Source organism: Aedes aegypti, chromosome 2, assembly GCF_002204515.2.
Source record: "Aedes aegypti strain LVP_AGWG chromosome 2, AaegL5.0 Primary Assembly, whole genome shotgun sequence".
Classification (NCBI taxonomy): Eukaryota; Metazoa; Arthropoda; class Insecta; order Diptera; family Culicidae; genus Aedes; species Aedes aegypti.
In genome coordinates, this window is record NC_035108.1 from 51,371,381 (window position 1) to 51,384,207 (window position 12,827).

General features: G+C 44.1%; 2 protein-coding genes across 2 annotated transcripts in view; one reads left to right on the forward strand and one right to left on the reverse strand.

The window, feature by feature from the left end:
• Positions 1-7,504, forward strand: LOC5576606 (zinc finger protein rotund). The gene is made up of 3 exons (XM_001662711.2): positions 1-1,653; positions 6,764-6,896; positions 6,959-7,504. The coding sequence occupies exons 1-3, from the start codon at positions 373-375 to the stop codon at positions 7,312-7,314; spliced, it is 1,770 nt and encodes a 589-aa protein (XP_001662761.1). The 5' UTR covers positions 1-372; the 3' UTR covers positions 7,315-7,504.
• The window catches only part of LOC5576608, a 27,990-nt gene continuing 22,527 nt past the window's right edge, over positions 7,365-12,827 (reverse strand). The window contains exon 5 of the mRNA XM_021840826.1: positions 7,365-7,932. Coding sequence (XP_021696518.1) covers positions 7,593-7,932 — 340 coding nt within the window. The 3' untranslated portion in view covers positions 7,365-7,592. The remainder of the gene's footprint in view (positions 7,933-12,827) is intronic.

Here is a 12,827-nt window from a genome sequence, read left to right on the forward strand (position 1 = left end):
AGTTTCTGCAGGTTTTTGTTTTGTCCCGGATGTTCGCTGATTAATTTCTTATCGCAAAAAAAAGTTTCGTGGCCAGCTCTCGCGTATTTTCACTCGAACATTTTGTTGCTGGAAGCTGTGACATCACAATAAAAAAAATATTCTTATCAACCTCGCGAATCACAAAGCGACCAGTCATCTACCTAATCAATTTACTGGCTGATAAAGGCACCGGGAGCAGCTTCAATCTTGCTTGTGTGCATTTTGGAAGAAGAGTCAAGACTCTAGTGAGTGAGTGTTATCAGCAGTTCGATTCTTGTTCGGTGACTGGAAGGAACTTTGTGGGAAGATGTCCATCGCTGCTGCACAAAGTGTTGGTCATCGACGAAAGCAATGGCAACTGTAGTCAAGTGTGAGCCAATAGACATGGAAGATCCGACGGCCACTCCCGGCTCCCTGCTGATGATGGAAAGCAGCCAAATTGGTGCTCAGATGGGACAAAGGCAGGATATGTCGAGTCAGCGTGATGCGGAGAAAAGAAGGGACGATAAACTGCAAATGATGCAAACGGATGAAGATCCTTTGCTTCAGGAGACGATCAATGCGCTCATAAGCGGATCCGGAGGAATCGAAGCCGTTTCCGGTGGCGGAGTGCCGCCAGGTGATGACATTGATAACGAAAGGAACTACGAGTGTAACTTCTGCGGTAAGCTGTTTACAAGATCCAACACGCTGTCTTATCACTTGAAGGTTCACAACGATGAAAAGCCGTACAAGTGTGGAAGTTGCGATAAGGCCTTTCGGGAGCAGTACCGTCTGACGAAGCATCAGAAAACGCATTCGAGGGATCTGCCGCAGCAAGACCAAGAAGCGGAGCAATCACAAGATTCGAGCTTTCCTTCGATTTCGGGACGAACCGCCGAAGAGGAAGATTATACCACTGGGGACAGTGAGCGATTCTTCAGAAACTATGAACTGCAAGAGGACACCGCCGTTATGAAGCTAGAACCGGACATTTCCCTGACCGTAGATAGCGGGTCCACAAACACAGGAACGCAATCTTCCAGCTCTGACAACGATGTGCGCTATCAGATTATCGAAGAGCGCATCAAATCACTCCAGCGGGAAGTCCACCTGGTGAATCAGAACCTGAACCGAGTCGAGACCAAGCTGGACGGTCTCACCAAAATCATGGCCATGTTCATCAATAAGTTTGACGAGGTCGATTCCCAGCCAAACAATGCCAGCAATTCCAACGCTATGATTCCTATTCCGATGATATCGCTTCCACTGGAAAGTCTTCAACCGGCGCAACCCACGGTCACCGTTTCTGTTCCTCCACCACAACCGCAATCTTCGCCAGTGTCCACCATCCCAACGTCAATCCAGATGATAACTACCCACCACCCGGTAGTGGCGCCAATGGCCGCCGTCCAACAGCAACAGCATCAACCCCAATTCGTCGGTAATCTTCACAATCCGACCTCTACCAATAGCCACAACAGCCACGGCAGCTCAGCAGCGTTTCAACAGCAAACTCAGCAGCAGACAACAACCCTGATGCAGAGCAACGATACATTCCCCGAGGTACCGGATTTGCCGATTCGGACAGTGAGCGACTTCCTCGATCTGAACGATCACTGCACGGATAACGAGCAGTTCCTGCTGCAGATGGTGAGTGTTAAGTCGTTTTTTTTTTTCAAAGTTTCCTTTACTGCAGGACTCTGTTTAGATTTTTGGCCACTATTGTAATAGAGGTCTCTAAAAATTAAAGTCTTTCTTAACCAAAATGGTCTCTAAGGGAATTTTCAGCCATACGATTTTCAACTTTGCTGAAGATGGCTTTGGTCCTCTTTCTGCTTGCACCTTTAGATCCTTTACGCAGATATTTCATAGGTTCTTTCGGAATTTCTTCCCAGATTTGGCATGGAAAAACTTCAGGAATTCTTCAAGCTACTTTCTCAAATTCTTTCAAGGGCTTCTCCAGGGATCACTTAAACAATTTACTGTATAGATCGCTAATTAATCTCCCTGGAATTCGTCCAGCAGCTCCTCCCGGATTTTTCAAGGGATTTTTAGATCTTCAGAAAATATTTGTGCACTTTAAAACCAAGGCCGCACTACAAAAATCATGTCCTTAGCTTCACCAGACTTGGTTATATTGGAATATCTACAACAGCATCTACGAAAGGGGTAACTAGAACGACCTCGTTGATTCCAAATTCCCCGACACACCACGTCCCTGAGCAAAAGTGTGCTCATCTATCACTCAAAATAATCCAAATGTCATTGCTACGTGTAAATTCACGTAGATCGTTGGAAATGAATTTTTACTGATGTTAACTGACTAAGGTAAAGATTACCAGACCATTCATGTACGTCAAATGAGAACTTACTTGTTTCTAATAGAACGAAAAACGTGCGCTTGTAGTTTTATGTAATTACGAATGTTTAAATTTTGCTTATTTCCGTTGTGTAATCTGCCATGAATCGCAAGTAAGTCACATCCAAGGTACCTGGAATGCTAGGTAAAGCAGTTTAAGCAGTCAGTGGATACGGGGTGTTAGTACACTGCGGGGAGGTTGGAAGTAACAGCTGGCGAGTTCGTGTACATGATTTCGTTTTCAATCCCTTAGAAACTGAGTTGCAATTGCAAATTTCTCGCGCATCAGAAGTCCTTTTTTTGCCGGGTAATTTATCTGAATAGAGAAGTAAGCTCCTCAAAATAATTATCTTGTGGCATTATATTACAGACAACTCTCCCTTACTCGACATCCTTTTTTTTGTTTTTTTACAAGGGAGAAATCTGCAAACAGATCCCCTGAGAAGGTAACTCAGAGAATGCGGGGATGACGCACCAACGACGACCCGCTAAAACCAGCACTGTGCTTGAGAAATTCTTCTAGAATTGCTCAAGTGGTGAACAGTGCATCGACATTACCCTTGGCCTCAGACTTTTATCTCCCCGGAACCACCTTACGGTATTTTTTCGGGGAGGGCCTGTGCATATAGCACAACACGTGTAGCAGAAGTAGCCATGACAAACTGCTTCTCCTAGCCGCAATAAACAATGTTACAACTCTTGGTCGGCGCGCCATAGAGCGCTGCCATAGTAGCGCTTTTGACCAGATTGGTTATCCATACCTTAGTATGGATAGCGCCACGCTTACCGTTTGCTGGCAATTACAGCAGAGCTGTTAGATATCATCCTCGAAAGCGTCGCTATAGCCGTAGATGCCTTTTACAGGCATTTTCAAAGTGACTAGCGAAGCTGAGCTTGTCATCGATCATTACCCCAAGATACCTAAAAGATCGCTTGGTCTCTATAGTGCAATCACCTACCGAGATAAGCGCCCGTTGCTCGGACTTGCGGTTGTTGACCACCACCACCTCAGTCTTGTGACGAGCCAGTCCTAGTTTCCTAGACTTCATCTATTCCTCAACTATCGAAATATAGTACGCTGCTGTCAACTCTACTTCCTCCATCGATTCACCATAGACCACTAGGGTGATATCGTCGACGAAGCCAACAATCTTAACACCAGTCGGAAGGGGCAGCCTAAGTACGTCATCGTACATCGCATTCCATAACAGCGGGCCCAGGATTGAACCTTGAGAAACTCCCGCGGTAATTCGAACGCTTTTCTGCCCCTCCTCTGTGTCATACAGTAGAATCCTACCATTAAAATAGCTTTCTAGAAGCTTACACAACTGCACCGGTACCTTGAGGCGGTGAAGCGCGTGTGCTATTGCTTCCCAGCTTGCGCTGTGGAACGCATTCTTCACATACAGAGTAACAACCGCGCAGTAACGGATGCCGCTCCTTTATGCTCGATTTCCACCTTAGCTGTCTGAACGACCCACTGGATGGCGTACAGAGTAGATTTACCTTTTCTGAATCCAAACTGGTTGTTGGACAGGCCGTCCGCACTCTCCCTATACGGTACTAGCCTGTTGAGAATCAACCTGATCAATAACTTGCCCGTCGTATCTAGTAGACAGATAGGTCTATACGCCGACGGGTCACCTGGTGGTTTCCCCGCCTTTGGTAGAAGCACCAATTTCTGTCGCTTCCATATATCCGGGAAGATTCCTTGATCAATGCAGCGTTGCATCGTGGTTCTGAACATGTCTGGATCCGCGTTCACTGTCGCTCTTAAGGTAACATTCGGGATACCATCGGATCCCGGTGCCTTTGTTTGACGCGAATGATTTCACGACTTCTGCCAGCTCTTCGTTCGTCACTCTCGCCACTTCTTCTCCTTCATCTGCCGCATATGGCGCTGGAGGCCACGGGCTTATGGGATTGTTGCGGGAAGCGTACATCGATTATCGATCGCAGCAACTCGGGCGACTTCTCTTGGGGCGCTATGACACCCTTGGACTTGGCCATTACCACTCTGTAGGCGCCACCCCATGGACTAGAATTGGCACTCTCGCATAGACTATCAAAGCATGCCCGTTTTCGACTCTTGATTTCCTTTTTGAGAGCTAACTTTGCCTCTCTGAATGCTTCACTGTGTTCTTCTCTTTGTGTTTCTGTGCGTGCGCGTGAAAATTGCTCGAAGATTTGCAATTAATTCGCACCACTAGTACACCGGCGGCCTGTTCTCTCTAGGAGGGGCTTTTCTCGGCATGGGAGCATCACACGCTCGTGATATCTCAGCAACTAGTTCTTCACCGTCCAGAGTGTTCCGTTCGCGCCTCAGGGCTTCAGTGAATACTTCGCCGTCGAAGCGCGCTTCCATCCTCGGGGTTGGGTCGAGTTACATTGCGCTGCTTTCCGCCCGCCTGGTATTATACTATAGCGAATCGATTGATGATCGCTATGAGTATAACCGTCATCAACGCGCCAGTTCATGTTACCTAAAAGGTTAGGACTACAAAACGTCACATTGGTAATCGATTCTGCACCATCTATGCGGAAGATATTCACTGTACCCACATTTGCCAGCTCTACATTTCATGCGGTCAGGGATTCCAATAATAGCTGGCCTCTTTGGTTGATGCAGCGGCTACCCCACTCCACTGCCCATGCATTATAGTCGCCAGCTAACACTACTGCCGATTAGCTAGCTTAGCTATCATCCTGTCGACCATATGGGAAAATTCATCAATCGACCACCTTGAGGGCGCGAAACAACTGCAATAGAACACGCTGTTGATTTTTGTTACCGCAAAACCGTCATTTGAGCTAGAGACTACTTCTTGAATTGGGTATCGTCCTGTCGTCCCTATAGCTGCTAGCTGTTGAGACCTATCCGCCACCCAGTTCCCGTTGTTGGCTGGTATGCGGTATGGGTCCGATAGTAACACCACGTCAGTCTTGGTTTCCGAGACTGGCTGCCAAAGCAGCTGCTGGGCTGCATCACAGTGGTTTAAATGTAACTGTGTTATCCGTTTTGACTGCTTTGATACTCCGTTTGTGCTCGGACATTTGGGTCCTCTTTTTAAGTGTCCGTTGTCTGCTCTGTCGGCACATATTAGGCACTTAGCGATTTGCTTACAATCGCTTGCCCAATGGCCTTCGGTGCCGCATTTTCTGCACATCTTACTTCTGTCGGGACCATTGCAATTTCACCACTTATGGCCCTTCCCGAAACACTTGAAGTAAACTTCAGGAGGCTGTTGTATGCTTAGCCGGCCACCTGGGTGCCCTGCGGGCCCTTTCTAAGGTGGATGGCCTTACTGGCTATATCGATGTCACACTGCTCTTTGAGGGCAGTCGAGGTCGAGACCTCCGCTGCGTCGGTGACCTCATCCAGATTTTTACTCTGGAGAGTCGCTTCAGCAGTAAGGGATCTGACAGCAACCTTGTCGCCAAGTACTTATTGTGCCAGTTGCTTATAGACTGCACCCTTTTCCTTGGCGTCCTTTTTTAAGACTAGGATCATTTCACCAATCCTAGTTCGCCTTATGCTCCGCACGTCTGCGCCTAATGGCGATAACTTCTCCGAGCTTCGCATTGCCTTCAGAACCTCGGCGTATTTCGCTTTCTCCGTTTTGATAACGAGGGCTTCGCCTAAATTCCAAAGTTTCGCTGTTTTCGGTTAAGTGCTCTTCTTGGGCTCTATTTTCAGTTTCCATTTTTTTGTTTCTTAATTTCAACTCGTATCCGCGGGTTACTGTTGCCTTGCGCCCGTGGTTCCTGTGGATGCACTACCTGATTCGGGTTATCCCGTGGCTTCTTTTTCTTGGTTTTCCTAGCCTTAGGCTTGGTGTTGGCCTCTCCTTTGTTGCCATATTCTCTTGATCGCGGGGCTTGGCTCGGAAGAACAGCCTATGATTGAAAGAAGGAAAAATCACTGATAGAAATTATAGCAGTTATTACGCCTACAACTATTTTTCCGTTACCAGAAAAACCTCGCCGCAGATTTTTAGGCTCAAATGCGCGCATTCGGGGTAATGGTTTTCGGGATAATGTGTCATTCGGGGTAAGGGATTTCGGGGTACTGGTTTTCTGGGCGATTGTTTTCGGGGTAATGGTATTCGTGGAAGTGTTATAGGACCCCTCTTCTAGCACGTGTCTGACGATGGTCTGCCGGAGTGCTGATAGAGCAATCACAATTGATTCCAAACTGTTTATGGTATTGCAATATTCAGAATAAATTGTTACATACATGATTTCATATTTTCGGCGAGTAGGGTGTTGATACAACAACTGAGCAATATTTCTAATCCTGCATCTTATACGTCTACCATTATGTCATAAATATTACCCAAACCCTTGTCGGAATCTAGAGAAGCCGTTCTAAATTATACTAATTTCCCTGTCCAATTTCAGATGATTCGTCTGCATCAGGAAATCGATAACTCCCAGCCCCATCAGCGGAACATTAAAAAAATGATGGAAGCCCTCGTCACCTACGAAGTTCTCTGTCAATTCAGCTGGAGCGGCAAATCTGCCATCAACGGACGTAAGAATGTCCTGTCCTTGCTTTGATGCACGTCTTTTCATGGGAAACTATTTTTCTTTCAGAGTACACCAAATATGTGTTCGGCAACAGCGTTGGCATCATTGATCTGCTCACGAAAACGCTAAATCTGGGTAAGAGCGCCGAAGAAGCCGAAGCCAACCAGAAACCGATATTCACCGCCATCCAGAGCTTCATCAAGCATTCCCGGCAGAACATGCTGCGGGACAGTCGGAAACGACGGGACTCCAACAATGGACTAACCGCTGGCGGTGGCTACAATAAGTGGGACATGGGCGGAGCCGTCCATTGTGGACCCGATCGGCAGCTTAAGCCTGTGATGGCACAGCATCAACCGCCTCAGCAGATAAAGCTCGAAAAGCAGGACATTGTCAATAGTCATCAGCCGTTCTACGATTAATGTTGCTTTTATTAATCACAAACAAGGGAAGCTAGGGGAGAGGGGGGTCGTACTATTACTAAAGGGGTATCCGAGATAACATCGTGTATAACACCACAGTTGTAAAAATTATTACTACCGAAACGTTTATGTGACGCATTGTGTCGAAAAAATTTACTTTGTGGAATAAATATGACTATCTAGTACTAGAGAAACGTGTGGTTCGAAACTAAAGCCTGATCTAGGGTGCTTTTCCGGGTACTTTTTGTCCTAATTGAAAGATACTTTTCACCTTACGACTAACGGCTTCCATCGGAGAAGTCGCCCACTGTTTCCGCTGGTGAATTCCCGACCGGATGTTCCTGCTCGAAGCGCATGCTCAGAGCATCGAAGTGATCCACGCTGAAGCTGGTTGTTGCAAACATGCTGCCACCACCGGAGTTGTTGCTGTTCGTCAAGCTGGGCAGCGGACTGCAGTTGATGAAGTTCCGGAAGTAGTGGTAGAACCGGCTGCCACGACGTTCCACCCGGGACCGTTCTCGCTCGCAGCGGCAAATTGTGCGCAGGTAGGGCTCGTAGTCACAGTACGTGGAACGGCTTTGGAGCGGATTGACGCCGATGTAGGAGGATATGGTTTGACTGTGGAGGGAATTGATAAATTAGTGGGGCTGAAGAATGAATACGGTGGTTAATTCACCGTTATTATAGAAAAATAACGTCAGTTCATATAGTTATTCCGGTTATTCTACACCTCTAAAACAATTTTGCTATGCGTGGTGTTCTATTACGCAATCGTTACTACATTGCTTTCTGAGTTAATCACCATTCAAAATCAAGGAACTTTACATGAAAATATGTTTACTTCAATTCTATTCTTCAACCGAAACACAGTGAACACATTTTCATCGCATAATTCTCAGATTTGACAATGATGATTTTTATTCCGATGATCGTACAATGACGGATTCTTGAACGTTAATATTCTCTTTTTCCCACGACTTTGATTGACTACTTCCTTACGTAAAAAGCGTTTTTATAAAAAGTGCTTGCACAAACAATGTAGCAAATATGCTAAATTTTCGAAACCAACCTATTTTTTTAGTTGTTTTTCGACAGTTATTTAATTGTTTATGCAAAAGTGGTTGGTAGCGAAGATTTTGATTATGAAACTCCGTATTATCTGACATATCCATGTACATTATGGAAAATTATATTTGCAGCTTTTTCAATTTTTTATACAAGGCTAGATCTCAGTTATGTATGGACCGATTTGAATGAAACAACAGCATTGCAGACTTAACTTTCGCATTTTCCGGATATGAGCTTTGAAATAGAGGTGCCGATCGAGGGTGACGCCAACGATCTTAACGGTTTTCTTGTTTGGCATGGCAGTTCCGTTGATAGTGATCGGCTTTTTTGGTGGTTGGTGTTTCGAACTGCTGATGTGGAGTCTTGCACATTTGGTTGCTAAGATTTCAAAGCCCTTTTTGTTTGCCCATTTGGCGACTGCATTTACGGCTGCCTGCAATTTTCGCCTACCATCTTCGTGGGGTACACACGTGGCCAGCAGCAAGATGTCGTCGGCGTAGACCAGCACGTACAGTATTGAACAAAACATTTGCAACTTTTTCGATTTTCCATACAAAATGATTAACTATGGTAAGCTATATCTCAGTTATGTATGGACCGATTCGAATGAAATTTTCACAAAACATAAGACATAACTTGAATTTTAACATATATTTTTGAATAATTTTTCCAATCACTAGAGTGGAGCTTTTCAATTATTGTGGGTGGTCCAAATTGATAAACTCTTGGTATGATTTTATGCTTCGTAGAGATGGTTTATGTTATTTTAGAGAATCGAAAAACAATCAACTTTGCCCAAACTTTCCGCACTGAAAATTAATACAACAGAAAAAAAGTTGGATATTTTAGACTATAACACAAGCATGTCTCAGTGTGCGGCGGCGGCGTCGATTCGCAGCAAGTGAAAACCACCGCCATAATAGTTTTGAGTGTTGCAGTTAATAAAACTTTATAAATATTGAAATCCCGGTAGAAATGTGTTCCTTTAAGGAAAGTGAATGAAAGATTTGTTTAGTAGAAGTGTAGTGAACGCAATATGGAATCCAATACACAAATGCTTGCCGCTGAATTACAATGGAAAATGTAAGCACCTTCTATTTACAAGTGTATTTGTGTGAGGCAATGAAGTGCGGCATAAAATCGGAGATTTTTTTTTGAGAATATAAATATCATGCATATTGGGCCCCGATAGCCGTAGCGGTAAACGCGCAGCTATTCAGCATGACCAAGCTGAGGGTCGTGGGTTCGAATCCCACCGCTCGAGGATCTTTTCGGGTTGGAAATTTTCTCGACTTCCCAGGGCATAGAGTATCTTCGTACCTGCCACACGATGTACTGCCCATACTCGCAAAACAGTCCCATTTGAATTTTCGTCACTTTTGAGTTTTCTTCATGAATCATGTTAATTATTAGTGTACTTCTTGGTATCGTACTCAAAATTGTGTGTTTGTATGGAAAAAATACGAAAAAAATACCAAACCATGTGCGTCCCATATTGAAAGTACCCGCATAACAGTCCCACTACTAGATTACAACGAAATTCAAGCAAACTTATTCCTGATATGATTTTTGTAATATTGCATCATAGTTTTCATCCGATAAGAAAAAGGAATACAGGTCGGACTCGATTATCCGGAGTATCGATTTTTATTTCACTCCGGATAATCGAATCCTCCGGATAATCGAATCACTAAGAAAAAAATTGAAATCTTCGACAAGAGAACTTAAATATTACCTTTTTTCGTTGTTTTATCTATATGATGCGGTGGCGTAGCCAAAAAAATATTTCTAGGGTACACTGTAGAGGGTTTTATAAGAAAAAATAATTTTTGATCAGCATGCACAAAAAAACACTTTTTCAAACCCACCTTTCCTTAAATACGTTCAAAACTGCAAAATCATTCTTATTGTATATTGCAATACCAAATTATCTCAGATTTATGCATGAAAATTGAAAAACAAGAACATCAAAAAACAAATTCCGGATAATCGAGTCTAAAATTCCGGATAATCAAATCCCGGATAATCGAGTCCCCGGATAATCGAGTCTCCGGATAATCGAGTCCGACCTGTACTAAAAATGACAGTGTTTTAAACCATCTTTATTCCATAAAAATATTGTTCTTGTTTGACATGACTCGATTCTTTCTCAGAATGTATCTGGTGCGATAAATGATAGAAACATCTAAATGTTAATCCTTGCGAGAGGCTAAACAAAAAATAAAATAAATAGCTTCTCCAAGGCAAGCCTACAGCTGTCATTACTCTCGTCCTCCTACCAATTTTGAACGAAATCTCCGGTATATTCATCTTCCACCGACATGGAGGGTAAGACTTATTGGGCCAACATAGGAATACGCGCATCACAACTGGTAAAGTCGACATGTCAAACTGTGTGTTAGCGATATCTAATGAGAAGAAATAAGAAGTCAGCATTATGTATATCTAAGAAATATCCAACAGCTGTGCCGGAATCAGACTAAACAAAATAAGCTGCAGGAGTATATATGTTTCAAATCCAACATAAAGCTGCTGCATGTGAATCCAGAATACTTTTCTTATTGGCCGGCCGCAACGCTTCCAGCAAACCCAGGAATGTCTTCAGTACTGTCACACCACCGTATAGTTTAATATTTTGTTGGAACTATTGAAATTAAAAGTTGAGAGCCCTAACGGTAGCAAAAGAAAAAGTGCCTTGGAATGTGTAGTAAACTTGGCATTAAATGTGTCAAGGTGCGCGATAACAAAGTAAGCGAGCCCCTAATAATGGGACTGGTATGCGAGTATATAAGAATTTGGTGAGAAAAGTACTCAGATAACGTGTCCCATTAGCTAGTATCTTGGATTTGTACATTGTAAATAATCGCATTAATAATATGCTAGTTGTTGAACATTTTCTTATACTGCATTGATAATGTGACGAGTAACCCCATCTGATTTTTCTGCTCCCAGCAGCGGCGTTACGAAAACTTTTTCAATGATGTTCAGATGCGTTTTTCTCGAAATGATGATTTTCCTAATGGGACTGTATTGCGAGTATGGGCAGTTCAGCTGATGAGCAGTTTTATTTCATCGATGCTGCAAATACCAATACTATCATAACAATATGTTGATGATTTTAGAAGAAGCCATTTTGTGATGATGCACTAAAAAGCCTTAATGGTAGGCTTACGGCAATGAAGCTGCTTTATATAAGCAATGATATAATGCTCCATGGTTACTTGGGAATGGACCGCCATCAAGTATGCCTTCATCATTATCAGCGAAAATAATCTGGGTGAGCTACGCACTCGGAGAAAACAGTGGATCAACGATGAAACGTGGCGAAAGATAGAGGAACGGAGAGAAGCCAAAGCCGCGATAGAGCGGGGGCAAGGCACTTTTCCGTCAACGATAATCGGCTCTAGAAAGGGAGGTTAAGCGCTCATGTAGGCGGGACAAACGAGCGTGGGCGGACTCCCTTGCTGACGAAGGTGAGAAGGCGGCAACAACCGGCGACATTTGTGTCCTCTACGATATCTCACGATGCCTTAGCGGGGCAAAGATAAATACGAAAATGCCCGTGAAAGACTGGACAGCTGTTAACCGACTCCACTGACCAGCTAAAACTTTGGTTTGAGCACCTCGAACAACTTTTTCAAGTACCATCCCGGCCACCAACACCTCAGCATGATCTGCTTACGGTTCAGCGTATTAGTCGCGTCAACGCCGAAGCTCCATCACTGCAGGAGATAGAAACAGCCATCCAAAGTATGAAATCTAACAAAGCCCCTGGGGTCGATCGCATATCAGCCGAGATGCTCAAAGCAAACCCCGCAATATCCGCTCAACTGTTGCATCAACCATAAAAGAAGACGACGATAATTCGACCTGGCCGCAGGTCAAGGTGATAGCTGGCAATCGCCCAGGATAGAAATCTTTCACGTCGGCCCTATGCACCAGAATGGGTGCCCAGGACCAATAAGTAAGTTCTTCTTTCTGGCATTACGTCCCCACTGGGACAAAGCCTGCTTCTCAGCTTAGTGTTCTTATGAGCACTTCCACAGTTATTGACTGAGAGCTTACTGTGCCAATGACCATTTTTGCATGCGTATATCGTGTGGCAGGTACGAAGATACTCTATGCCCTGGGAAGTCGAGAAAATTTCCAACCCATAAGTAAGTCTCCATGGAAATTTGAATTAAAATTCTCATAAATTTGAGAAAATGTTCAAAAACATCAATTTTAAAGTAAGTTCTGATGAACCTTGTGCAAGTTTTTAAGCCGCTCTTGATGAATAGGGGTTACTAGAACAACTCATAGACATTTTAGAAGAGTTTCTACTTAACCCTTTCCTTCCCATGGTAGCACAGGTGATCCACCACTTTGCGTATGTCGTATATAAACTGTACAAGTTAGATCATATCCATTTTTACACCACATGTTCACATATGTTTCATGAAATA

Bases quoted from the DNA above. Each gene is read 5' to 3' on its own strand.
- LOC5576606 (XM_001662711.2), top strand. From the start codon at position 373: ATGGCAACTGTAGTCAAGTGTGAGCCAATAGACATGGAAGATCCGACG. The intron at 1,654-6,763 runs GTGAGTGTTAAG...GTCCAATTTCAG, and splicing joins AGCAGTTCCTGCTGCAGATG to ATGATTCGTCTGCATCAGGA. The intron at 6,897-6,958 runs GTAAGAATGTCC...TTTTTCTTTCAG, and splicing joins CAAATCTGCCATCAACGGAC to AGTACACCAAATATGTGTTC.